Genomic DNA, 24,683 nt, shown 5'->3' with positions numbered 1-24,683 from the left:
AATATCCTGCGTTAGATTCTATTTTTTAATATGTCAGGACTCTATTATAATTATTATCATTGTTGTTGTTTGGTTTCGTTGTTTCCTTTTATAAATTTTTTGAGCTCGACCCGATTCATCTCACATAGACGTATGTTCAAGTATTGATCAGTTGGGTTCTTTCAGGCTTTTTACATCATTGTAAAATGCTAAGTGAAGAGAATGTTGATCAAGAAAGATAAAGGTGAAGGCCTTGACTAGACACACACCCTCGCAGTTTTAGCCCTTGGATCCCCAAAACAAGTGGGGGTGGGGCTGTATGAACTCAATCGAGGCCTAGAAGATCCAGTTATCTCCCGACGAGATAAGATTTTTGGTTGAATGCAACTCTGGCGTGGCATAGTTGTCAAAAAGCACATATTTCGTTTTGAAATTTATGCATTCATTTGGCGAAATTACAGTGTGTAGTGGCAACTTTTGGGTTTGGTACCCAACAACTTTCCTGCTGAGAACGCCAAAAGCATAACCATCACCATCACAAGGATGTGTCTTGCCCAAGACTAACATCCACTGGCTTCTTGTTCTCAAACTTCGCCCACTTGTGCCGAAAATTTGTCGATTTATTTATTATCATAAGCCTGTTTATGTAAAAAACTAAAAAAAAAAAAGCATAACGTTCAAGCCTAGAATAACATTTTGATTACAGAGTGGACTGAAATTCAAAAAGATCGAATTAAATAAGTTTAATTAATCAAACCGATCAATGATTCCATAAAATCCAAGCAACAGGACTCGATTTTTCACGAGAAACAAAGCTCGTTGAAACGAATTGTACAAACAAATGGGACTAATTGACTTTGCTAAATAATCATAGCAATGTAATTAAGCAAATTGAAATAGTACTCCTCTAATGAGAGATAGCTCGATATTTCACGTTGGCCCAATATCAAACTTACCTATTTTTAAAAAAATAATCATAACAATGTAACTAATTCTGAATTCCTACGAATCTACCATTCCTAGAGATGAGCTAATCACTTAGGCCTTGACTATTTCAGCAACTAATGCGACCTAGAATATTTACATTTGAAGGGGCATCAAATTGAACCAAAACAAGAATGGATATGAACTAATCTTCCTGTCTAAGAATAAAGATCACTAGCACTGGAAGCGCTTTTCCTGAAAATTGGAAGCAACATGCAGAAGAAGTATAGGTGAAACATTTTGTTGCTTGGGAGTTGGAAGCTTAGGACAAACCAGAGGGGAGTTAACTTGAGATAGCATCCTGATGAGTTGGAAGATGTCCAAATAAAGCTTGCATGGTACCACCACAAGGCGTGATCACACTTCGGCAATGGTCCCATGCACTGCTTGTTTCAACATGATGATTCATGTTTACTTCCTGCTTATCAGCCACTGCCCAGCCATCCTGTAAACCATAACAGGGTTTAGAAAGGTCACAAGGGATACTATGGAGAACTAAGTTCATGAATATTAACCACCATCTGTATAGTTTATTGAGACATTTGTGCAATAATTTTGTTATACTTACGTTTTACCTGTTGCTGTTGCTGCCTAAAGTTGACCTCAAAAGATGAAGCCGACACTCCATGCTCATCACACGGAGATGGAGAGATATAGTTTCTCATGTGCGGAAATGAATTGCGGAAGCCAGCAGAATGTTGATCAAAGGCACCAAAACCCAAAATCGGCCGGTTGCTTTGCCATGGCTGATAGGCTGATGGGGAGAAACCGTGAGAAATGTAACAAAATGAACTGGGGTGGTCCTCTTGGCAAAAATCGGGAGGAAGCTTCCGATTGTCTTCAGAAAGTGATCTTGAGCTGAGCTCACTTGTTCGAGGATAAAAACAAGTTAATGCACCACATTCAATGCGGGATGGAGAACAATGTAACGAAGAGTAATTCTTTTGTTGCAAATCTAGTGGTGTAGTCATGTTGGACAACCCAAGGGGTTTCATCTTTGTCCCTTCTTCAACAACTATTCCTTGCTTTGCTCCAAGCTCTACTATTTGCTTCTCATCAAGACCTAAGCTCATAAGCAGATTCCATAGATGTCTCTGGGCTTCTCTTTGGCTGGAGATAATTTGGTCTCTCATTGCCATTTCAAACTGAAGTTCTGTGTTGGCCATTCCCTTCATATTTGCAAAAATAGACATTAAAGTGCTGATAAGTTGTAAATATAACCGCAGATGAAAAGAGGAACTATTACTCAATGCCTGATATTCATAAGATTAAAATTCCATAAAGTTCAGAGAGAAACCATCTTTTTCAATTAGACAAGTAAATTTAGAGAAACAGGGTGGAGATAAGTTGAGTTCCAATTGAACTTGAAAAACTTTTCTAGCTCAAGCTCAGTAATAGATGATATTTAAATGGCATTTTATTTAATATTATGGTTTAATATTATAACTATTACATGTTGGTCCAATAAAAAATTGTTTCATATTCAACACCCATCATATATTTTGTAAAATAAATACTTCACATATATAAAGTTATTTCAATAGTTTATATTTAATGTGTAATGGAAAATAATTTATAAATATATAATAGTCAGTAAGTTTTCTAACACTAGTAGTGGAACTCGCCCGGTTGTCCAGCCTTGCTCAACTTGCATGAAGGGAGGACACCAAAAAGCTGGCCTCCATCAAATCTTGAATCTCTTAAAAAAAATCAACTAACTAGAAGTAATTATATAAATATTTATTTACCAGAAGTCGGTATTGACTGAGAATGCCCAAATAAGTTTTGTTGCCATTGTTTTTAATGGCTTCGTCTATCATATCTTGTAGTTGACACCGGCGTTTCTCGTTCACTTCAACTTCCTGAGTGATACAGTCATACAGAACAGGCTAAAAGGTTTTAGCAAATTTGACAAAATAATGAAATATGGAAGGTAATCCACACTCAGGGGTACAACCTTCTGGTAATTGACACCAAGCTCGTCATTGTCCCGAATATTGTCTAGAATCACCTGACGCCTAGATTGCAAAGCCTGCACAACTGCCCCTTCGTTTTCAATAACCTGCAAGAATACAACATAGTCCTCCAATAATATTTTCCAATTAAACATCAAATTGGCATGTAGTGAGGATAAATTACACAAAACTGGATCAGATAGGTCCTTCAAGAATCAAAGGAGCAGATAAACAAATAATAAGCTCAAATCATTCTTATATTCAGCAAAAAATCTGGAAGGAAAAGTCGCCGTCTAACCTGCTGCTTTGCAATAGCATCATCAAGATGTTGTAGTTCCTTCCGATTGCGAAGGTTAGTTTCATCGAGTTCGATTAGAGCCTTCTGCAAATTTATCCTGTCCTGGACGTTTTCACTAGTTTCTTGGCTCAGTGCATTCAAACAAGATATTTCATCATCTATATCTCTTTCAGTAGGCTTGGCATTAAGTTGAGTCTCTTTTTCAGCCAACTCCTTTCTCAAACGGCTGACCTCCCCCTGCAAAGTAAAACGATCTCTCATGGTATAGCAGGACTTCAGTTCCAAAATGAAGTATGTTATTTAAAAAAATTAATTACCTGAAGGTTGTCAATCATCTTTTGGTAGTCTGATACATGAGCATTGATTGTGCCTATATTTTTCTGACATGTATTATCGCTTTATCAATGACAATGTCCCAAATGAACTTTATGAAAATGAATAGAATATAAACAAAAGTACATTACAAGCAAATCGCACTTCAAGAAACTAAATTGAAAGGAGATAAAAATAGGCAGACATCATTTAAGCACAAAATATAGTCATAAAATCGTCAAAGTAAACCCATGAGAAAAGGGGTAATTGATAAGAATGTGATACTAGATTAATTGAAACGTGAAAGAGAATCCATGTAGCCAGCCTCCAGATAAGTATAAAATAAGGCATTGTTAAAGAAGACACAACACTTGGCACAATTGCCATACGAGATCACCAGTTCTTTCATCTTCATTATCTCACCTGTATATGTGTTTTTATTTCCTTTGCACGATCAGCATATTTCAAAGTATTGACTGTATGGTGATACTGGTTGTCAGCAGGAGAGATAGTGGCAATCATTACTGTTTGAGAATTACCACTCAGACCATCCTTAAGAATCCGTGTCAACTTACTGATGAAAAAATTCAGATTTATTTAGTTATCAGCAATCAAAGCATACATCATGAATGAGAAACATGTTGCACTTGCACCAAATAATAGATGTATAGAAATGGAGGAATGGAAGGGGATGGGGGCAAGACAGAGAGACCTATTGCGGTATGGAACATAAGCTAGGCCCTTCTTCTGTTTTTTTCCTAAAGCATTAATGCAATTTGCCAAAGCAAGAAGTGAGCGGTTTATATTGGCACCATCTCTCAGTTTTTGTCCCCCGCTGTTTGTCTCAGATGCTCTTTCACTGCATTATGAATTTTCACACTGGTACTCCATATTTTAAAAGAAGCATGCCGAAACTGTTTGAAACAAATACAAAACACAAAGACAGACCTGCCAGCAAGATCCACCAGTGCAAGTTTTCCTCTGATAACCTGAGTGGGATATCTCTTTTGCAGCTTTCTTGTCACATTTATTTCCAAAACTGCATGGGAACTGTCAAGAAATATTTGTAAATACATCGTACCATGCAAAAAGGTAGGTCCACTCAAGAACGTCAGTTGGGTTAGTGGTTATGTACAATTTTAAGTCATTTTTTATGTTCTTTGTATGATGCAATATCTGGGAATTCATTACTTCCCTTCTAGTTCACATTCCATGGTTTGAAAATTGTATTGACTAATCCGCTGTGTAGCTAATTTACTTAAACAAGCCCTCAGCTTTCTTTGAGCACCTTTTTTCAACAGCTCGATTCTCTATTTGATAAGCAATCTGTACTAAGTATAGCTAAGATCGAAATATAAAACAGATGTATATATGGTCGTACTAAATGCAATGGAAAATGTATTCAGCTGCTATTCACTTTTAAAGGATGTCACCGTTCTTAAATCTGAGACAGTATGGTACTACCAAGGGCAGCAAAACAATCAGAACTAGTCCACAAAATTTGTAATCACGCACCGAGAAGAAGTTTCATTGACCTCTGTGCTTTCAGTTTTACGTCTACTATTCCCCAAATTCAAAAGTTCAAGAATCCTAACAGCTGAGTTCACCTGTGACATGCAGCAGCAACGTTAAAGACCAACAATGCTCATTATAGTTCATCTCCACAAATTTTATGGCTGCCTATTAAGAATGTAACCATTAGCCGTGTCTCAGATAACTTTCAATCAGCTGATCAGCCTTATCATAAATATTTCCAATGGATCAACAACTATAAGACTTCGTAATTTCTACAGAAACATGATAAATGACCTTAATACTTCTAAGGCCAGCAACAATTATTCCTTGTACTGGATCCTCTCTCAGTTCCAAGTGACCTGATGATTTCTCAAGCAAGTCATAGATGACCTGTGGGAAATAAAAGTCAATTATGAAAAGACAGCTAAACAATTATCAAAACCTTTTAATTTTCTCCAAGTAAACAAGTGAAAAGATCTACCTCATTGTATACTTCAAGGTATGAACAAGTAACTTCAAAATCGTCAGAGGTATTGTCTTTCTCAATTAGATCAAAAATGGTATTGAGACTGAGAACCATAAGTCCAGGATCGTCTTGAGTTCCAACCATGGTATATGTTTTGCCACTAGATAAGTTTAAAAAGAATAGCTTAAAGGATGCCATGGAATTAATTTCCTTTTTAACATATGATAAAATTCAAGAAACCATTTTTCTAAGCCTAAATTTCAGATGATTTTTTTAGCAAGCTGTCTTTGAGGTATAATAATCATTTACACCTGCTTCTCAGCGACTTAACAGACTGCAGTTGACACACGTTAAGAAGGATATAAGTTAATAAGCAAACATATAGGGATTGCAGTACTAACTATAATTCCATGACTATCAGAGCCATCAGTAAGACAGGAAGAGTCCAAAGTAAATGCCACTTACTTTTACTTGATTTGGAAGGTATAAATAAAGCTTTTTTAGCACAGATATTAGCAACATTCAGCCAAAAAAAATTTTATCAGCACAATAAGATGGCCATGCTGCAACTGAATGGTTATTAGTAATTTTTATATACCTCCCAGTAGAACCATAAGCGAACACAGTTGCATTGAGACCTTGGACAACCCCAAAAATAGTGGAACGTATATTTCTCTGGTAGACATCCTGAAGAAAGAAGGAAAAAATCGGCCGTCAGCATCTGAAAAAACCCCACATTATCAACTAGATACTTATCGAACTAATTTTAAGTTTTTAACATAAAAAAACCATGCATGATGCAACAGTTCTCATTTCACATTACAAACATGAAATCCTGTTGAGTATTATGCCTCAAGCTTCATCCTTCAACTCTAAGTTCCCATCCAAATTAGAGAAGTTCCTGACCGCACTAGCTAAAAGGGCTGATAGAAAGGAAGAAACTACACAGTCAACTGAAAAAGAGAAAAATACTCAAGTATATCCTTTGCATAAAACATCAGCCCTATTATGTATAAAATCATAGTCATCACTCTGACAGATGATACGAAATACCGCTTCAGAAATTTAAATCATCATATTTAACGCATAGAATTACAGCTATAGCTTAATACATTTTGGCAATAGAAATGCACAATGATTACCAAATTGGTGGAGTTAGGACCATAGGCATAATCAAAAGTATATCTCCGTTCCTTGGTTCGATTCTGTATACGATCTAAGTAATCCTTTGAAAGGTCTGGATCCAAAACAATCACTTCCTGCAATTTTTTTTACCCCCATCAGTAATTTTATAAAAATACATTTTTCTTTGCACTATCAATAAAAATTAACAAACCTTATTATTGTGCACTCTAACGATATCACGACCACGTTCTTTCTCAGTTAATGGCCTGCATTTTACAGCCACCTACAATCAAACCAAAAACTAGGATGTGAGAACTTCTTGAAAAGCAAAATATAATAAGCAAGAAAGCAACATTAGAAATGAAAAATAGCATAAATTTCAACAGGATTTTGAGGGAAAAAGCAGCACTGACTGTAAGAGTTGTTGTTTTTCTGGTAGCTGGAGCTCTAATGCTTGCCATACTTGGTCAACATTGGTGTCAAAATTTCACCCAAATACTTGAGCTTCCTTTAAACATCAAATAGCTTCGTCAATCAAGCAAGAAAAATATTTCCCAAAAAATCGGCACCCAGAAAAAAGGAATATCTAATCATCTGACAAAACCAGTCTTTTTACCATAAAATCAATATATATACATATATATATACATTTGAATTAATCGCCAATTATCTCGGAAAAATTCAACCGATATCATTAAATCTCAGAGATCGAAACCATAAAATGTATAAACCCTAGATTTCAAAAAATCAGGTTTCCAAACAAAGTTGCAACATTTCATCGATATAAAAAAGGGATGCAAATTCCATAACAACAATTCACAAAATCACATTTGCCCCCGCAAGCTCAATAACGTCGACACAACATCGTTTTCGAAGCACTAACGAAACCAAAAAAAAAAAAGAAAAGCTGAAACAGCTGGATTCTCTGGAATACAGAAATGAAATTAATGAAAAATCAAATGAAGAATCAGATATCAATGCAAATGAAACAACATTGCAGGATATATTCAGAGTTTGAAGAAATCAAAATTGTCCCCTTCGAATCTTTCAGACAATGGTAACGCTTTGCATTAAATAGCAAACTCACAAATACGATTTAATGAATAATAATTTTTTTTAAAAAAAACATAGATATAATTAATAATTAATTAAATTTGCATTTGACGCGGGTAATCGAGAACAGAGTTTATTTTATTTTTTTCTTCATTTATTTATACTCGTCGAGGGGACGATTGGGCGATCGTGACCGTCGATTCGAGACTTCATTCAATTTGAAAATGATAAGCTTTTGATAGATTCAGTTGCATGATTGGAAGGGAGAAAGTCATGTCCCCTCGGAGAGTGACCTTTTTTACCTCAACATTGAGTTTGGAAATTTTAATAATTACACGATATTTAATCTCGTCTTAAAAACAAATAGAATAGCAATAATAATAATACATTTGTGTGTATATTTTGTTAAGAGTAGGTCTCTTGTGAGATGGTCTCACGAATCTTTATATGTGAGACGGATCAACCATATCGATATTCACAATAAAAAGTAATATTATTAGCATAAAAATGAATATTTTTCATGGATAACTCAAATAAGAAATATGTCTTACAAAATACGATCTGTGACATCGTCTCACACAAGTTTATATATGTGTGTGTGTATATATATATATGTGCATTGGCGTTGTTCCTAAAAAATAAAAGAAAATCAAGATTTTGACCGACAAAATTTTGTTGAGTAGGTCCACAACGGTCTCACAAATCTTTATCTGTGAGACCGATCAATCCTATCGATATCTACAGTAAAAAGTAATATTCTTAGCATAAAAATTAATATTTTTTCATTGATGACCCAAATAAGATATATGTCTTACAAAATACGACCCTTGATCATTTCACATAAATTTTTGTCAATTTTATTTAAACCCCGACTTGATCGCAGTCACTAGAATTGGTCTTGTCCAAATCTGAGAGGTTGTCATCCATGATAGTGGAGATCCATGCATTAATTAATTAAATTGATGCATCTTGTACGTGATATGTTTGACTAAATTACTTACTTTCCAGTCGATTAGGTGATTTAAAGTACCAATTATTATTTTAAATCTTAAAAATAAGATAAATTATAATATTAAAACCATTTGAAATATAAGATTTGAATAATATCGGACATATATATGCAAAGATTATATTTTATTTGTTTCCATATATTCATTTTTTTTTTAATATTGTCTTTCCTACAATATAATTTTCAATGAGAGTTTCTCTCAAACTATTATCATATATATAACTGCCAAAAATTTACATGCACTTTTTCATTATTTTGTATTCCAACTACTTATACGACCAATAAATAATAAAAATCGAGATATATTAAAATTTAAATAGTATAAAATTCAAAATTTTGAAATTTAAATTTTTTAACAATTAATTTATCGTTAATGAAATTAAAGGGTGTTCGGACTTAGTACAGTGCAACATTCTTGGTTTGGTGGGTAATAAATGAGTAGATTATGATAGCACATAAAAATATTAATATTTCAAAAAGTTGGCCAAACATGCATGGCTGTAACGAGTGCCTAAAGACGAAGATATCTTCGTCTGTTCATCGTAATTTAAGAAACCTTTTTAGGAGTGAAATTTTAAGTGCCGTGTCTACGTTGTGCGTTTTCATGGTTGTATATTTTAATAATTATTTTTTTAGTTAAAGGAATTTTTATATAAAACTTTGAACAATTACATTAAAAATATTGTAATTTGTATGTATTGTTTGGATAATGTGTAGTTTTTTTTAAAAAAAAATAATAATAAAATTAAGTTTAAAATATTTTAATTTATATATATCTTATATAAATAATTTAGCAATCATTTATGTATAATTTGTTTTTTTGGGATAGGAATAGTTTGATAATTTTAAAATTAATTTGTCTAGAATCATTTAAAAATGGTCGACCAAAATATATGTGAGATAGATTTATTATAAAAGTAACTATAAATAAATAATAAACCATAATACAAATATTTAATTCATTTAGAGAAAAATTAACTGTCATTATATATAACATGTGCTTGAAATTAATGATTAAAAGATGGATCAAGTTATATGATCAACAGTCTCCCACCACCATTTTAGCGTATTAGAATATTGATCACCCAAAAGCACAATTGTTTACACCAAATTTTCATCCACTTTCAAAATATATTTATCTCACACTTTTCCTATACAATTCTCGATAAATACACAAAAGAGAGTTTACATATAAAATACTAAACCATTAACACCTAAGAATAAATAAAATATAAAATCGAATTCCCAAAAATTTAATTTTTAGCATGCACATTTCAAAAACTACATTCAAACATTTGAGTCGGAATTAATTTACAGCACAATCAATCCACGCAGTTAAATCCCAGGTCTAAGAGCTTTTGATTTCTTGATTTCTAAAGTAAATTTATTGTGCAAGGGCCACATGTCAGCAGAAAAATAGACAGCAACAAGAGCTCTGTATATTTTAGTAACTAAAACTCATGAATTACACTTTCGGCTCTCATGAATTGAAAAGCCTAAAACTAAGAAATCAATCCCATCCGCATGTGACCTCAGGCTGGTATGAATCCCAAAACTATAGCACCCGGCAACCGGGTGACCAACGTTTTAAATAATCCTCCTCCGTTGAATAAAATTCATTTGCTTTATCAGATTGATATTTTGCCTTCCGCGGGTTCAACCATCAGTGGCCCAGTTTGCGTTTTCTCTCCAAGCGCAGCTGCTGTTTCCTTCTTTCCTCCTCTTCTAACTTGCGGAGCTCTTCTTCATCCTCTCTCTTGCCAATTTTTTCACTGCATAACAAGAAAAACATGTCCGACAGTGTTCAAGCTGGGAAACTGGTTTATGAAAAAATGCTCTCATTTTTTGTCAATGTGTATCTTTCGAACATAAACTCAACAATATAAAAAAATGTATGGAACACTCGAGAATGAAAAATAAAGACTTGTCTCAAATAACGTTCCCCGTAATATATCATCCTTTCTTAGCATTCGCAGATTACAAGAAAGAGTGCTACTAGTAAGACATGCCGGGACGTATTAATAAACAATGCAATACTTTTATCTTAAAATGAAAGAAAGAAGTTAAACAAACCAAAACACCACATGAACATAATATATTAAGTTCACTTTATCTCACTCACCTGCGTCTCTCCTCCCTCAAAATATCATCAAAATTCGCTTCCATGTCACTATCATCATCTGCATCTTGATACTTATTGGGATTATACCTACAGAAGATACAAAATCGATGAGAATTAGAGATTAGAAAACTGCAGCGAATAGTGTCAGGAAATAGGGATAAAATGGAGAAAGTGCGAACAGAAATATAATCATACCCGAACATTTTTCTGATCATATTTATAGCTTTATCGTCATCAGAACCGTCAGCAAAAGGTTGCCTCCCAATTTTTGCCTTTGGACGAACATCTGCCAATGTACTGCGAGCTGAGACTTTTGTAGAGTGCTGCTTCACCTGTCAAAATCGTAACCCAAATATAACCCAAGGAGGAAGAGATGTATAGGCAACTTAGTGCTAACAGCAAATTTCATAGATATTCATACATGATGTCTAGAGGGCAGCAATGTCTGTTTGGGTATGACTTTCGGCTTTTTCGTTTCTTGAGACTCCTTTCTTTGTACTGATTGATTTTTCATAAGAGAAGGTTGCGAGCTTGAAGGAATAGGTTTCCGCACACCAGGTTGAATGTATGATGTTGGTTTACGCACAACGGATTGTACAGATGGTGAAGGATTTGATTTTTCCCGACCAACCACAGAATTTTTTGCTATAGATTGAGCGACTTTGGTACCTAAGGAGGGACCATCACTCCTAGAAGGGACAGATTTGGGCCCCAAAGGCCGACCTGGACCACTTCCACTATTGCTACCGAGTTGTTTCCTAGATTCTACTGATAACCTGCTGGTACGATCTATCTTCTCTACGCCAACTTTAGTTTGGTTGCCTGAAAGCAGTTGCTTCCTGTGTTCATGACCATTAGAGGCTTCTCTTCCTCGATCATTGACCACCCGTTTACTATTTGACAGTGGCTGAGTGGATCGAGCGTCTTCAAAAGCAGCAGAAAACAAGAATAAGTCCACCATTAAAAAAAGTGTTTGCAATAGGTATTTGTGGCAATGAACCAAAGGGAACCATGGAAGAGGAACACACCAGACTTGGGGACAGGCAAATTTCTAGACGGAGGACTTTTCATGGGTGCTGGAACCTCAGCATCTTCAGATAATAGAAAGGAATAGTCTCTAGTGCTCTTTAGGATTTCTACTTTTTTTTTCAACTGCATTAATTATCAGCAGACAGGAGTAAAAAACAAACACAATAATCAAAGAGAGAGTGACAGGTCATGGAGAATTATTACCCCACTCGTAACTTTTGTTTGAAGGCTGGATTGATGCTTTGGTCTAACATTGGTTGTAACTGAGCTCCTATTATTCTGCAGAGAAATTCTGAATGTCAACAAACAACAGAACCGACGGAGTTATTCATTTATGCTAGTATGCAACTAAATATTAATTTTGATGTACAAGTGCTACATGCTGCCACAGGAGAGGTTGATCACCATAATCCTAAGAGGACCAATAATATGCAGCATGTCATATATCACTACAATCATAGTTAAGACGTCCTCTTCTTGGAAACCTTCAAGACTCAACTATAGGAACAATGATGTTAAGCAAAAAAAATTTCGACGCCAAAAACAAGATTACCGACAGCATGCCTTAGTGCATATGACCTCTATATCTTTAACTTCTCGCACATTATATTATATTGTTATTACTAAAAGCAACAGTTTTGAAGCACAGTGCAAATTACAGCTATAATTTATGTAAATTATATGAAAAAAAGTTAATAAACCAAGCCACCAAGATGATGCAAACAGAAGGAATATAGTGAGAAGAATGGTAATATTTCAAAAAAACTGAATCTTATATACATACATCATATTTAGGTTTAGCAATTCTAGCAGCCAAATTTGGATTTTCCAATAAGGACTTGCTTTCTTGAATCACTCTCTGGGCAATAACTGGCTGTGAGGGCCCAAAGAAGGAACCATAGCTGCAAAAAACGCCAGTCAATTTTGTTATCCAACTAAAATGCTTTGAAACAATCTACTCATTGACATGATTCATCAACACTGTCACATTCACCAAATTGATCCAAATCATAAGTTGGACCTAAATGATAAGCATGCTAAACATAGTGGAATATGCTTTAAAAAAGATAATCTTATAAATAATCAATTATCTCGATAAGTTTAGCACTTTTCGGTTATTTTCGTTGGAACAGATGTAAATTTCACAATGAACAAACTTAAAATATTAGGGCAAGACATATATATCGGGAATATCGCAGGTTAATGAAGACATGTCAATGGACAAATGCATATTCCTCAAATCATATCCAAATATATGTGACAGGGTACCCATTACCCTCCTCTAACCATCACTTCCCGTCTTTCCCTGGAATTGTATCCAGAACAATATATCAAATATAAGGTATTATTAAATTAAGGACTCGTGACTAGAACTTACTTGTCCTTACGATAAGTATTTGTTTTGCCTCGATAACCAGAATTGGCAGTCCCCAGTTCCTTCTTCATCTGCTTTCTAATTGATTCTTTTAATCGATTCCTAAGTTCAAGATATTCCAACTCATCCTGGGTAGGCTGGCAAGTTTCTTCCTCCTCATATCCGCCTTCATCATCCTCTTCTTCTGGCTCTGTACCATCATTTTCATACTCATCCAAGTCTTCATACTCCTGCACATACAAAAATAGTTTTAAAAAGATACCAAATAAACAATCCCATAAAATTTAATTGGGAAAAAACGACAAAAGTGAAACTGGTAGTTGCTTACATCTCTTTCATATCCGCGCATCGCAATTTGAATAGCAAGTTACCTGTAGTATATATAGATGCTGGCTCTCTCAGAGCCCTGAATACCGAAACCTGATAAGAAACAGGAAAAAAACTAAATTTGGACTGAGATAAATTCGATCTTCTCAATGACATTCGTTTCAATTTCAAAGAGTCAAATGTGAATGCTTTGAAAACACCGGCCATCCACCGAGAACACCATCCAAATTAAAAACTGACAAATGCTAGCGTAAAGTCATTTGGATTGCCAATTTCTTCTTCCTCTTGTATTTCTCATAGTCTCGTAGTTGTTCAATAATTCAAATTTCTAACCAAATAGTTTTGAATCAACACTCAGGAAATCTAAGTAACTCATGAACAGGAAAATTATGGATTCATTAGAGAGGTGGCCAGATATCAATAATCAATTAAGAATTGAAAAAAGAAATCTACCAAATTTTTCAAAGAGGGACAGAACGGAAGGACTCTTCTCCAGTCAAACCTTATATCGAATCTTCAGTCACCAAAGCACAAAAGAAAAACATGAAATCATTGAAATATATTCCGAAAATCAGCCAAGGAAATGAAGAATGACTCCCGATCGACTATTTTAAAAAATCCAATTTCACCGCTCATTAATTACAAATCGTTTCAAAACAAGTACGTAAAAGCCCAATTGAAATCTGATGTATATTAGTTTCCCAATTAAATATGATATATATTAGTTTCAGAATAAAAATCTGATACATAATCGTTTTAAACAAAAAAGATGCGATTATCGCGTGATACGTTAAAATCTATGGGAATTCTACAGTAATTGCGGTGACAAACACATCAGAAACGTAATTCTCCGATAAAATCATAGAAAAAAACAAATCTTTGAATGAAGTTATGCCAAATACCTTGAAATCGACGAACGCCAACGGAAACAATCAAAATTCAATCGCCAAAATCAAAAGCGAGCAAAGAGGAAACAGATCTGAGAGACGGATTCTGTTGTGGGCAAAAAGGCGAGTAGCTTATATAATTCGGAATTGAAATCCTGCGAACTCCTTAGCGAGGCTTGATGCAAAGAAAACTCGCTTAGGCAAACCGACGGACCCAGAACAACGGGGGCATCTGCTATCGTGCGCTGGTGATGCAATAAATTGACATATTGTTATATACTTATATTAACTAATATAAATGATTTAATTAAGACAAATTAATATATAATTGTCTTAATTAATAAATTCAATCTTTTATTTTTAAAATTATTTAATTACTATATTGATTACATTTTAAATATATATATTTATTTAAAAACTATGTTTTATAAATAATTATCAACTCAATGTTTTATAAATAAATATCAACTCAATATAAATTAATTTTTAAATTATATTGATAAAAATATAATAAATAATTATTTGTCACTAGATCTCGAAAGTATTGTTTTCGGACGACTAAAGAAAAATAATCACTTTTTTAGTTTTTAAAAATTATGTATTGCTATGTTTGAATTCAATAGAGTGTTTAAGATGAAAATATCATAAAAAGACAAATATTTTGGAAAAAATCGATGGGTTGTGTCTCTCAAAGTATCAATACGACAATATTTGAAAAATCTCACTCATTCGCGATTTACATAACTCTAATGACCCAAAGTTTTCATACTTAATTTAGATATTTTCGATAAATTTTATAGCTTTCCGACTTGTAATTAAATCAAATTTAAATGAAGTTTAGTGACATCAATGGTGTGTGTGCTGGCCGAAGCACCCATAAGACAACGCATGAAAAAATTTACTCATTCTTGATATATAACTTTCATGTTGAAACATTTTTCTAAATTTCCAACAAATCAATACCAGAATTTGAAAATCTAAAGTAATGAATATTTTTGTTTCGGATCGTCCGAAAACAATATATTGAGGCTCTGGTGTCGATTATTTATTTATTATATTTTTATCAATATGATAAAAAAATTTATTGCATATTTGAGTTAATAATTATTTATCATAATATAATTTTTAAATAAATATTGTTTAAAAAAATCAAATAAATTAAATAATCATAAAAATAAAAGTATGCATATGATGGAATTTATTAATGATAATTAGATTTAAAAACAATTTAGGTTAAATGTATAATTTATTTTTCAACTTGATCATACATAAATTTACTGATTTTTAAATAGTTCATGTACCAATTATGTTACTTATAAACAGTTCATGTATCGATTTACCAATTTATCAATAGTTCGTATACTAAATTAATTTTACTCGTAAAAAAAAATTTCGAATCCCATTTCTATTCGTAATAACCATTATTATTTCATAATTACCATTATTATTATTTGGCAAATAAAATTGCCATTAATAGACTAACTTATCTTACATTATTTTCCCAAGTTGATCTTACAATTATTTTGTAATTGAACGAAGATGTAGTTAGACAATTCAAACTTAAAAGTTAGGATTATATTTGAATATATTGAAGAATATATATATTTTTAGAAATAAAATAATCAGTTTGTTTTAGTCTACAAATATCTAAAGTCGAGTTTTGGAAGGTTCGTCGCGAAGAAACTCTATCATCGTTTTTCTTTATTCATCGACAAGGCTCGAGTTCAAGATTCTGATTACAGAGGATATCTAATATTTATTATTTGTATATCCTATTTCAAAAAACAATATTTCTAAAAAAAAAAAAAAAAAAAAAACTATCTACAACTGTTTCTCGTGAAATTGCGGGCGTGTCAGGCACGTAATCGTGCTAAAGTTGTGAAACGATCCGACTCCTTTAACCAAACGTTGTAGATCTCGATTCGGTCGTAAGTTCTAACTCCTTCGAAATAGCACAAAAACACAAACACAAAATGAGAAATATAACAAAATTACAGGAGAAATTCATTAACAATATCAAATATAATTATGTTGCTATGAACTTGGTCAAAATTTTTATAAGAAAGTTGAAGGAATATGTAAAAAATTCAAATACTCGACATGATGTAAATTAAAATAAACAGACATAGAATTGAGAGAATTCTGCATAGCTTTACTTGTAGCTTTTGTTGGTTGTGTTTGTCATAGACTTCTTTTATATGAACATAATATTATTCAAACATATATGTACAATAAATAAAACACAATAAGAATATATAAACAGTGTAATAATATAATCACATCACGTTATTATAATGAGGTGTCATAGACTCTTTTTATATAATAACATGATATTATATATTAAATATATACAAAATAAAAATAAATATTCTTACTTTTGAATATTGTTACATTTTTCTTGTGTTTAAGAGCTTAAAAAAATATGAAGAACCGGACCTTCGAGTATCGTGCTAATAACGTGTTAAAAATAAAAATTTACACTAAAAAGTAAAAATCTCAAACTCACAAAACATAATAAAATACACAATTTATAAAATTTTGTCTACTCAATTGTGTGTTTTCTTCACAAATTGAGATACTTATTTACAAAATTTCTTTAGATATAATCCAAAAATAATTATATATATATATATATATATATATATATATATATGAAGGCAAGTAAAATACAGATGGGCTTTTCCTTTAGAAAAATATGTAGACAAGCATGGGCTTTTGGTTGTAACTAGTGGTCCAGTCCATTACGCTCAAAACAGATCACAGATGCTCATAAGTGCTGACCTATGGACCTTGAGACCATCGCTGCCCACTAAATCTGACGCTGATTATGGATATTAAAGATCTCATTAAACATAGTGGACCATCGGTGCATTTTCTCGATTAGATTAAATTTGAACGCCGGATCAACTATTATAATGTCATTTTTCAAAGTTTGTTAATAATTATTGTATATCGATAAAATTATAATTTTAGTCATTTAAGTTTTCATGTTTTGAAATTTAGTCAAATAATATACAATGTTTGGTTTTCATCCACTTACTTGTATTTGTTTTTTGTTTTAATTATTTTTTCTTCCGAAGTCGTTAAATACATCGAATGTTACTTATTTGACATTTATATTATCATGCATGACTCATATGACAAGAATAAAGTTTGGCAAAAACTTGTGTGAGACTACCTCACGGGTCGTATTTTGTGAGACAGATCTCTTATTTGGTTCATCCATAAAAAAAAATTATTTTTTATGCTAAGAGTATTACTTTTTATTGTGAATATCGGTAGGGTTGACCCGTTTCACAGATAAATATTCGTGAAACCGTCTCACAAAAGACTCACACATAAAGTTTATGTTACACACACTAAAATCTATTGAAGTAAAAACAAAGGGGAACAATAGGCTTTTTCCCCTCATATTTTGAAATATTCAGTATCTTTTTTTTGCCATTTGTTTTTTTAGATTTAATTTAACATGTTCAGTACATGTTTGTTCTCACATCAGTAGCTAACAAGAGAACGTCAATGTTAAATAAATAATATTCGATAAGTTTAATGGTTATTGGTTAAGAAATACCAAATTCTAGGAAAAAAATTTATTATATGTAAACCAAATATTCTCAAGTTAGGTGAATAAAATTATTATTTTCCTTTTATATACTAATTAATTGTGTCGTGTATAGTCATGTTTGCAAGAAAAAAGCATTGCAGCTATGGTCCACGCATGGATATTGTTATTATCATCATATCAAATAATTGAAATTTGAAAATATCTACGAAAAATCCAAATCAATATACCAAACTTTCATGAGTGTAACTTTTTAAACTATAATATTGGTGTTTTTTAATTAGTGTAATTATATATATATATATATATATATATATATATATATATATTGCAAAGAAAAGGACGACACAGGCTATAATGCAATAGCTCCACTGAAAAAAGATGAAATACATACAAATACGGCCCCATTTTCACTATTATTATTATTATTATTATGGCAAATGGCAGCACAAAAAGCAATACATTATGGGAGTCAGGAAAATGATTTTTTTTATATTTACGAGAAAAAACCGCAATTTTGATTTTATAAATTTGTTTATTCGTGCTTTTGGTTACATGCATGTTGTCCAATTTAATCATGCATATTTCAAATTTAATTTTTTTTTATAAAAGATATTGATGTAAAACTGACACATTAAGATCATACGGAGTCACTTAGTTATAGCATATGTGTCACATTTACGCCACGTTGTAGAATGGTTAAAATTGAAAAAAAACGAAGTAAGACCGAAATTTGATAATATAAAAGATAAAAATAGTAGAAAGACAAATATATAGAACTAAGATTGCAAATTCTAGCATTTATTTAATTAATACTGCAAATTTATAATATTATCTGAAATTAAAGCTTTTGACTTAATTAAAGTTGGACATTTAGGGAAAATATGTTTCAATTTTGTCCTTTTGAAACCTGAAGGGTCACAAATCGAACCTGGATTTGTTCTTCCGTTAAATGCATATTCCAAATCCAGAGAGACAATGAATTTAATTCGAAAGAGATTGATCTAAATTATAAGTTAAAACTTCACGTGCCACCATTTTAATATATATGGGAAAAATTTGTGTGAGACGATTTCACAGGTCGTATTTTATGAGACGGATCTCTTATTTGAGTCATCCATGAAAAAGTATTACTTTTTATGCTGAGAGTATTACTTTTTATTGTGAATATCGGTAGGATTGACCCTTCTTATAGATAAAGATCCGTGAGATCGTCTCACAAGATACATATTATATATATATCTTCAAAATAAATTATTTAATCGTTCAATGATCTACAGGAAGTGTTGATCGAGTTGTCTATTCAATATTTTTATTAAAAAAACTTGATCGGTGGCTCCTTAATTTGAACAGCTTTTTAAAAATAATTAAAGACCACATATAAATATATAATTTATTTCTTAGGATGGCAGATTTGGTTAAGACGTGTAGTACTCTAAACCTCTTTTTTTTTTTTTTCAAATTTTATTTTAAAATTAAATTTTATCTTTAAAATTCTAAAACTCCTCTCTTTCAATGAAACTAGCATTTTCCAATGTTTGGTCAATGCGATTTCAGGAACACAAAAATTCATGTAAGACAATCTCATATATAAATTTCATGAAACTGATATTTAACTTGACTCAATTCAACTCATAAAAAATATTAGTTTGAATGCCAAAAATATTTATTTTCATATTAAGTATAGGTCGGATCGACCAGTTTTATAAATATATATCCGTGAGACCGTCTTATTTTTTCAAAATACTTACCTGATTGCATTATCAAGTGCGTGAGGAGTACTCAAGTTTAAAGTTAAAACGGAGTATGGAGAAATCGCCGATTTTATGTAAGTGAATTGATAATTGGTTCAAACCATTCATCTTTCCCCCAAAATTCAATTACTTCTGCTCAAATTGCTTATAATTTGCAACTATTTTGTTTTCATTGTCGAGCAAGGAATCTTCCCATCGAAGTAAACAAATAAAACATAGCTTTCACACCCACCAATCCTCATCAAACGGATTCCGTTAAGTAAAATAACATTGATAAAACTTTTTTAAAAATATTATTGGAGATGGAGATTGTTGGGTGCAATAATTGTTCCTGCTTGGTAGAGCGATCGAACCGTGGTGCTTGAGCTGTTGTGCGGTTTAAAAGATTTGAGTTGCATCATTACCACTAGCTATGGCTTTTGGTAAAGCGGTAATCACTCGGTTCTACGTATAGTTTGACAAATTTTATTTTTTCGAAATTTTCCCTCTATCGAACAGTATTTTATGAGAAAATGTGTAAAACATAGAAAATAATTAAATTAAATACGATGCTTTGACGTGTATCACCAAAAGTCCAAAACATAAGGTGGGGTTTGACCCACTGCATCCGTACATGACCCGGACACCAACTGTACCATTACTACACCCAATTTCATATATAGTTTTTAAGTGCAAAATCATATATATATATATAATAATCCGGAATATATATATATATATATATATATATATATATAATAATCCTCCGAGAAAATTAAATAAAAACCATCCGAATTCACCAATAAATTCCAACCAACCCAATCCCCATAGCTACTTCATTACACCATACTTAACATTTGAGCTTTAGTATCTTGCACTCCCCGCATGAGGGACGCGCGCGGGAAGATCAAGTGATATACAAAAACGTCTATGTTAATCTATATTAATGGCTGCGAGTCCAATTAATCCGGGTTCACATGGATCGGGTTCGGGGCCATCGATAGGGTTTCCACTAGGCACAGCCCTTGTTTTGGTGTTGATCTTCAGCCTAAGCGGAATATTCTCCTGCTGCTACCACTGGGATAAACTCCGCCGCTCTTTTTCGTCCCACGGCGCCGATCCTCGTGTTGGCTCCTCCAAGCCTACGGCTCCCTCCATGGTATATTTCTTCCAAATTATATTATTAGGTGTTCATTATTCATGGACTAACTCAATAAACTAAGACTGCAGGGAATTCAAGAAACTTGTTATTATTATTATTTTAATTTGAGTATAATTTTATCATCATACAAGGATATATGAGTGCATTGAAACTTGAGAGGTATGAAATTAAAATATTTCAAAATTATTATGGAGAAGTTATGCCATTGAAAATTAACATATTAAATTCAAGATCGAAACTTTTTAATTATTTTGAATAAATTTCCATCCTTTGATATCATGATTTGGTTTGGTTCTCAATTGACAAATTATTATTATTATTATTATTATTATTATTATTATTTTTTTTTTTTTTCAGGATGTGAATAATGAGGGCATGCCCGTAATAATGGCGGGAGACAATATTCCCAAGTTCATAGCATTGCCATGTCCGTGTAATAAGCCTCTCGCCAATCGGGAAAATCAACTTCCGGCCACGGGCATCGCTCTCCCTTTGTATTGATTATTCAAAGATATATTTGTCTATTGTGTATTTTTTTGAGACATTTGATTCATATGATTAGAGTTCGATCAAATCCTATATTAGTCGTTAGTCTTAAATAAGCGCAAAAGTCCATTATGATCGTCATAATTAGAATGAAAAATATCTCATGGTTTTTTTGTTTTTGTTTTTTGTTTTAATTTATAATTTTTCACGCCAAGAAATTAAAGTGGTTGCCTCTTATACATGTAGAATTTACCAATATATATAATATATATTAAAACTATCAAATAATTATAATAAGAAAAGTCTCATCGATCTTCCCATATAAGAGGAAATGAGGATAAAGAAGAAAAAATTAGCGATGTGATGTGGAACTATATTGATCATCAAACATCGAACATGGATAAGCCTCGTGTTTTCTGATTCGTCCGATAGTTTCATAGCTTCAAAGGCTTGGATTCCGATATAACTTAAATCTTCCTTTAGTTTCAGTGATAGTTTGTACCGTCAAAAGAGAATCCGACACCTGAATAATGTCGTCCCTACCTACCCATACAAGACCCATGCATGATTCATGCTGATTAATTATAGTTTATTCTGGCAAATACTATTTTACATTCGAGAGAGAACTTTTCCAGTCTAATCCAATTATCAACGATGCAGTTCCTTTTTAACGATAATGCCAAAATCATCCTTCGTCTAATAAAAGGCAGCAAATCAACAAAGCTCAAATTTATACATCACACTTAGTTGCTTTACCTACAAAGAGACTGCCGCAAGGAGAAAATTCAAATTTTATTTCCAAAATACACGTACTTGTCACATCAACCAATCCTTCCTCGACATTGCTTAGTTTCATTAGTTAATAACATACCCCATCCAACCTATCACGGTGATCAATACACATCAACAATTAATATGCACGAGACATAAAATTTGACTATATCTCTTAACGGTTTTCTAAGATGTTCCAATTTAAGAACACGGATGAGCAGTGCTAGTATGTTCTCTCATCCATCTCAAGGAATTGTGGAACAATTTTGACATCCAGGCAAAACCTCATATAAGAAACTCGAGTCGACGAAATTGTGGAACCTGGCATAAAGGGAAGTTACCACGCTGAAGCCATGTGGAGAGTAGTGGAGGTTGCTTTGGCATGTGTCGAACCTTACTTGACTTATCATTCATGAATGGCTGACATTGTTCGTGAACTTGAGGATGCTTTCGTTATAGAAAATAACGCATCTGAATACATGAAATCCATAGAGAGCTGGGGAACTAGTCGGTACTCTCTAATAAGGTCTATCGTTATGCCTTCCACCACGATTACAACAGAAGTGTCACTCATGCCCATGCAACCACCACCTCCACAGCCAAGATAGTAATCGGGACAGATGAGGTAATCGATCATTTATTACAAAACACATCGTGAAAGTGTGCAGCTTAATGATCATCGCAGATCACACTATGAAAAACAGAACAACATATGAACTCTTGTGTACGGTTTTACTCTTGATAGTGATTGTGTAAATACTAAGAAGGATTTGTATACACATAAGTCACTATGAAAACTAAACTGTTGGTAATTTGGAACCACTGACAAACCAAAGATGTCTGATAGTACCATGATAACAACCCTATAAAGTAGCATCATCCAATTCACCAACCATATGAGTTTGCTCTCTTGGAAGTATCAGCAAAATGGTTTAGAAATAATTGAAATCATCTTTTTGGCAGCATGACTGAATGCAAGATCACCGAGTAAAAGTAAGAATTCAAGTTCATATAATATTTACTTGACAGATTCAGCCTCCATGTAGTTTAAAAAATATGTAAGGTCACTAACTTGGTGACTCGAAAAAGTTTAATGCAAAACTATGACAGTGTAGTTTCAAAGAAAATCTGCAATTTGTGGCTCATAAGAAAACACAAACATGGCCTACTACATGTCTACATCATTTTATATCATTTTCCCCAAATTTATACCAAGCACTGGGTAATTATATTAAATGAGCCAAACAAAGTTTAGCCAATATACAATGAAATCAAAGTGCATCTTGGTATATATGTAACTGTAATAACATTGATAGAAGTGGGATATGACGTGAACTTAGATTGTGTAGCTTGTGTTATGGTTAACTAATCGCATTCAAGAATTTGATTGATGGATGAAAATTAAGATCTATAACCATAGAACATAGAATAATACAAATTAGTCATTCATCTCTACCTACTAATATTGTAATGAACGTTTCAAAGCCTTACAAATTTCACAGTCGTTCAGAGTTATCAGTAAATGAAACACTGAGTTAAGCGAAAATGGAATAAAAAAACAAAGCAAAGCAAAACTGCAACCAAAAAACAAAGCAGTAAAAGTTCCAACTCAACTAATAATGATAATCATCATCATCAAAATACAGACAATAGGCACAAATAAACATTTGGAAAAGTGAACTGCAGCCACATGCGATCCATATCCATAACATGACAGCACAATAATTGATTTATACATAAAACAAGATTTAGAATCCAGCTACATATAAAAACAACATCAAGAAGATCTCCGGGAAAGTAAAGATATACAAATTAGCCACACAATTTGGCTTTTCTTACACTCCGATGCGAATTCTGAAAGGATCAATTAGGCGTAAAGAGACCTGGATTTGCCGTAGCGTTGCTGACTTGTACTTCGAGCATTTCAAGACGCCGCTCCAGTGTGTCCATCTTCTCGTTCAATTTCGCCAATTTATTCTTCGTTGTCGATTCTAAAATTAAAGATCAAAAATGCAAAAATTAAGAAAACATACCGAAAAGAGGGATCCGAGAGGAAAACGAAGTACACACCGAATTGCACAAGGAAATCAAAGAGCCGACGAACGTTGAGAGATATATTGGAAATGAACTCGCGGTTCTCCCAGTCGGCTTGCACTGCTATCCCCACGTTCACTGCGTTCGTTATACCGCCGGCTCGAGCCATTTCACCGGAATTCAATTCCTAGGGCTCGGTTCCAGCTATAAGTTGGACTGGCCCGTCGTTTTGGATCGGTTTCTCGTATATCTAGGCAAAGGAGGTTTATGAGAAAATCTAAAAACGTGGTACTTTTACGATTTTTTACAGCATTATCTCACACGATTTTAGTTTAATTAACGGATTGAGTTTAATTTCAGTGGTTTTTGACCACGCTTAATTTTTTAATAATAAATTATATTATTCTTTCTTTTAAAAAAATTTATTGGCATATAATTATTTAACAATCCCTATAAAAAAATAAATTACATTATATAATTATCATATTTCAATAAAATC

The 24,683-nt window shown here is 32.8% G+C and overlaps 4 protein-coding genes across 5 annotated transcripts; 1 reads left to right on the top strand and 3 right to left on the bottom strand.

Moving 5' to 3' along the window:
- Positions 1-704: 704 nt before the first annotated feature.
- Positions 705-7,720, bottom strand: LOC142536975 (kinesin-like protein KIN-8B). 2 transcript variants are annotated; one of them, XM_075642480.1, is made up of 16 exons: positions 7,048-7,720; positions 6,846-6,917; positions 6,652-6,768; positions 6,108-6,196; positions 5,525-5,669; positions 5,338-5,433; positions 5,044-5,135; positions 4,477-4,578; positions 4,241-4,387; positions 3,952-4,102; positions 3,534-3,596; positions 3,217-3,453; positions 2,921-3,025; positions 2,712-2,825; positions 1,539-2,132; positions 705-1,408 (listed from the first exon to the last, which is right to left on the bottom strand). In XM_075642480.1, the coding sequence occupies exons 1-16, from the start codon at positions 7,093-7,095 to the stop codon at positions 1,247-1,249; spliced, it is 2,334 nt and encodes a 777-aa protein (XP_075498595.1). In that variant the 5' UTR covers positions 7,096-7,720; the 3' UTR covers positions 705-1,246. The 2 variants fall into 2 exon arrangements, with proteins under 2 accessions (XP_075498595.1, XP_075498596.1); XM_075642481.1 differs by having other exon boundaries at positions 1,532-2,132; positions 7,048-7,719.
- Positions 7,721-9,917: 2,197 nt separating this feature from the next.
- Positions 9,918-14,691, bottom strand: LOC142536974 (uncharacterized). Its single transcript, XM_075642479.1, has 10 exons — positions 14,452-14,691; positions 13,551-13,642; positions 13,226-13,452; positions 12,632-12,749; positions 12,052-12,126; positions 11,847-11,970; positions 11,240-11,742; positions 11,014-11,150; positions 10,819-10,905; positions 9,918-10,468 (listed from the first exon to the last, which is right to left on the bottom strand). Exons 2-10 carry the CDS (start codon positions 13,569-13,571, stop codon positions 10,360-10,362), a joined length of 1,401 nt encoding a protein of 466 aa, XP_075498594.1. The 5' UTR covers positions 13,572-13,642; positions 14,452-14,691; the 3' UTR covers positions 9,918-10,359.
- A 5,819-nt stretch (positions 14,692-20,510) lies between these two features.
- On the top strand, positions 20,511-21,556 carry LOC142538079 (uncharacterized protein At5g65660-like). The gene is made up of 2 exons (XM_075643521.1): positions 20,511-20,890; positions 21,251-21,556. The coding sequence occupies exons 1-2, from the start codon at positions 20,678-20,680 to the stop codon at positions 21,392-21,394; spliced, it is 357 nt and encodes a 118-aa protein (XP_075499636.1). The 5' UTR covers positions 20,511-20,677; the 3' UTR covers positions 21,395-21,556.
- Positions 21,557-23,746: 2,190 nt separating this feature from the next.
- On the bottom strand, positions 23,747-24,462 carry LOC142536973 (protein BRICK 1). Its single transcript, XM_075642478.1, has 2 exons — positions 24,221-24,462; positions 23,747-24,141 (listed from the first exon to the last, which is right to left on the bottom strand). Exons 1-2 carry the CDS (start codon positions 24,351-24,353, stop codon positions 24,014-24,016), a joined length of 261 nt encoding a protein of 86 aa, XP_075498593.1. The 5' UTR covers positions 24,354-24,462; the 3' UTR covers positions 23,747-24,013.
- Between the last annotated feature and the right edge of the window lie 221 nt (positions 24,463-24,683).

This window comes from Primulina tabacum, chromosome 2 (genome assembly GCF_025594145.1).
Source record: "Primulina tabacum isolate GXHZ01 chromosome 2, ASM2559414v2, whole genome shotgun sequence".
NCBI lineage: Eukaryota > Viridiplantae > Streptophyta > Magnoliopsida > Lamiales > Gesneriaceae > Primulina > Primulina tabacum.
This window is presented reverse-complemented; position numbering and strand designations above follow the sequence as displayed.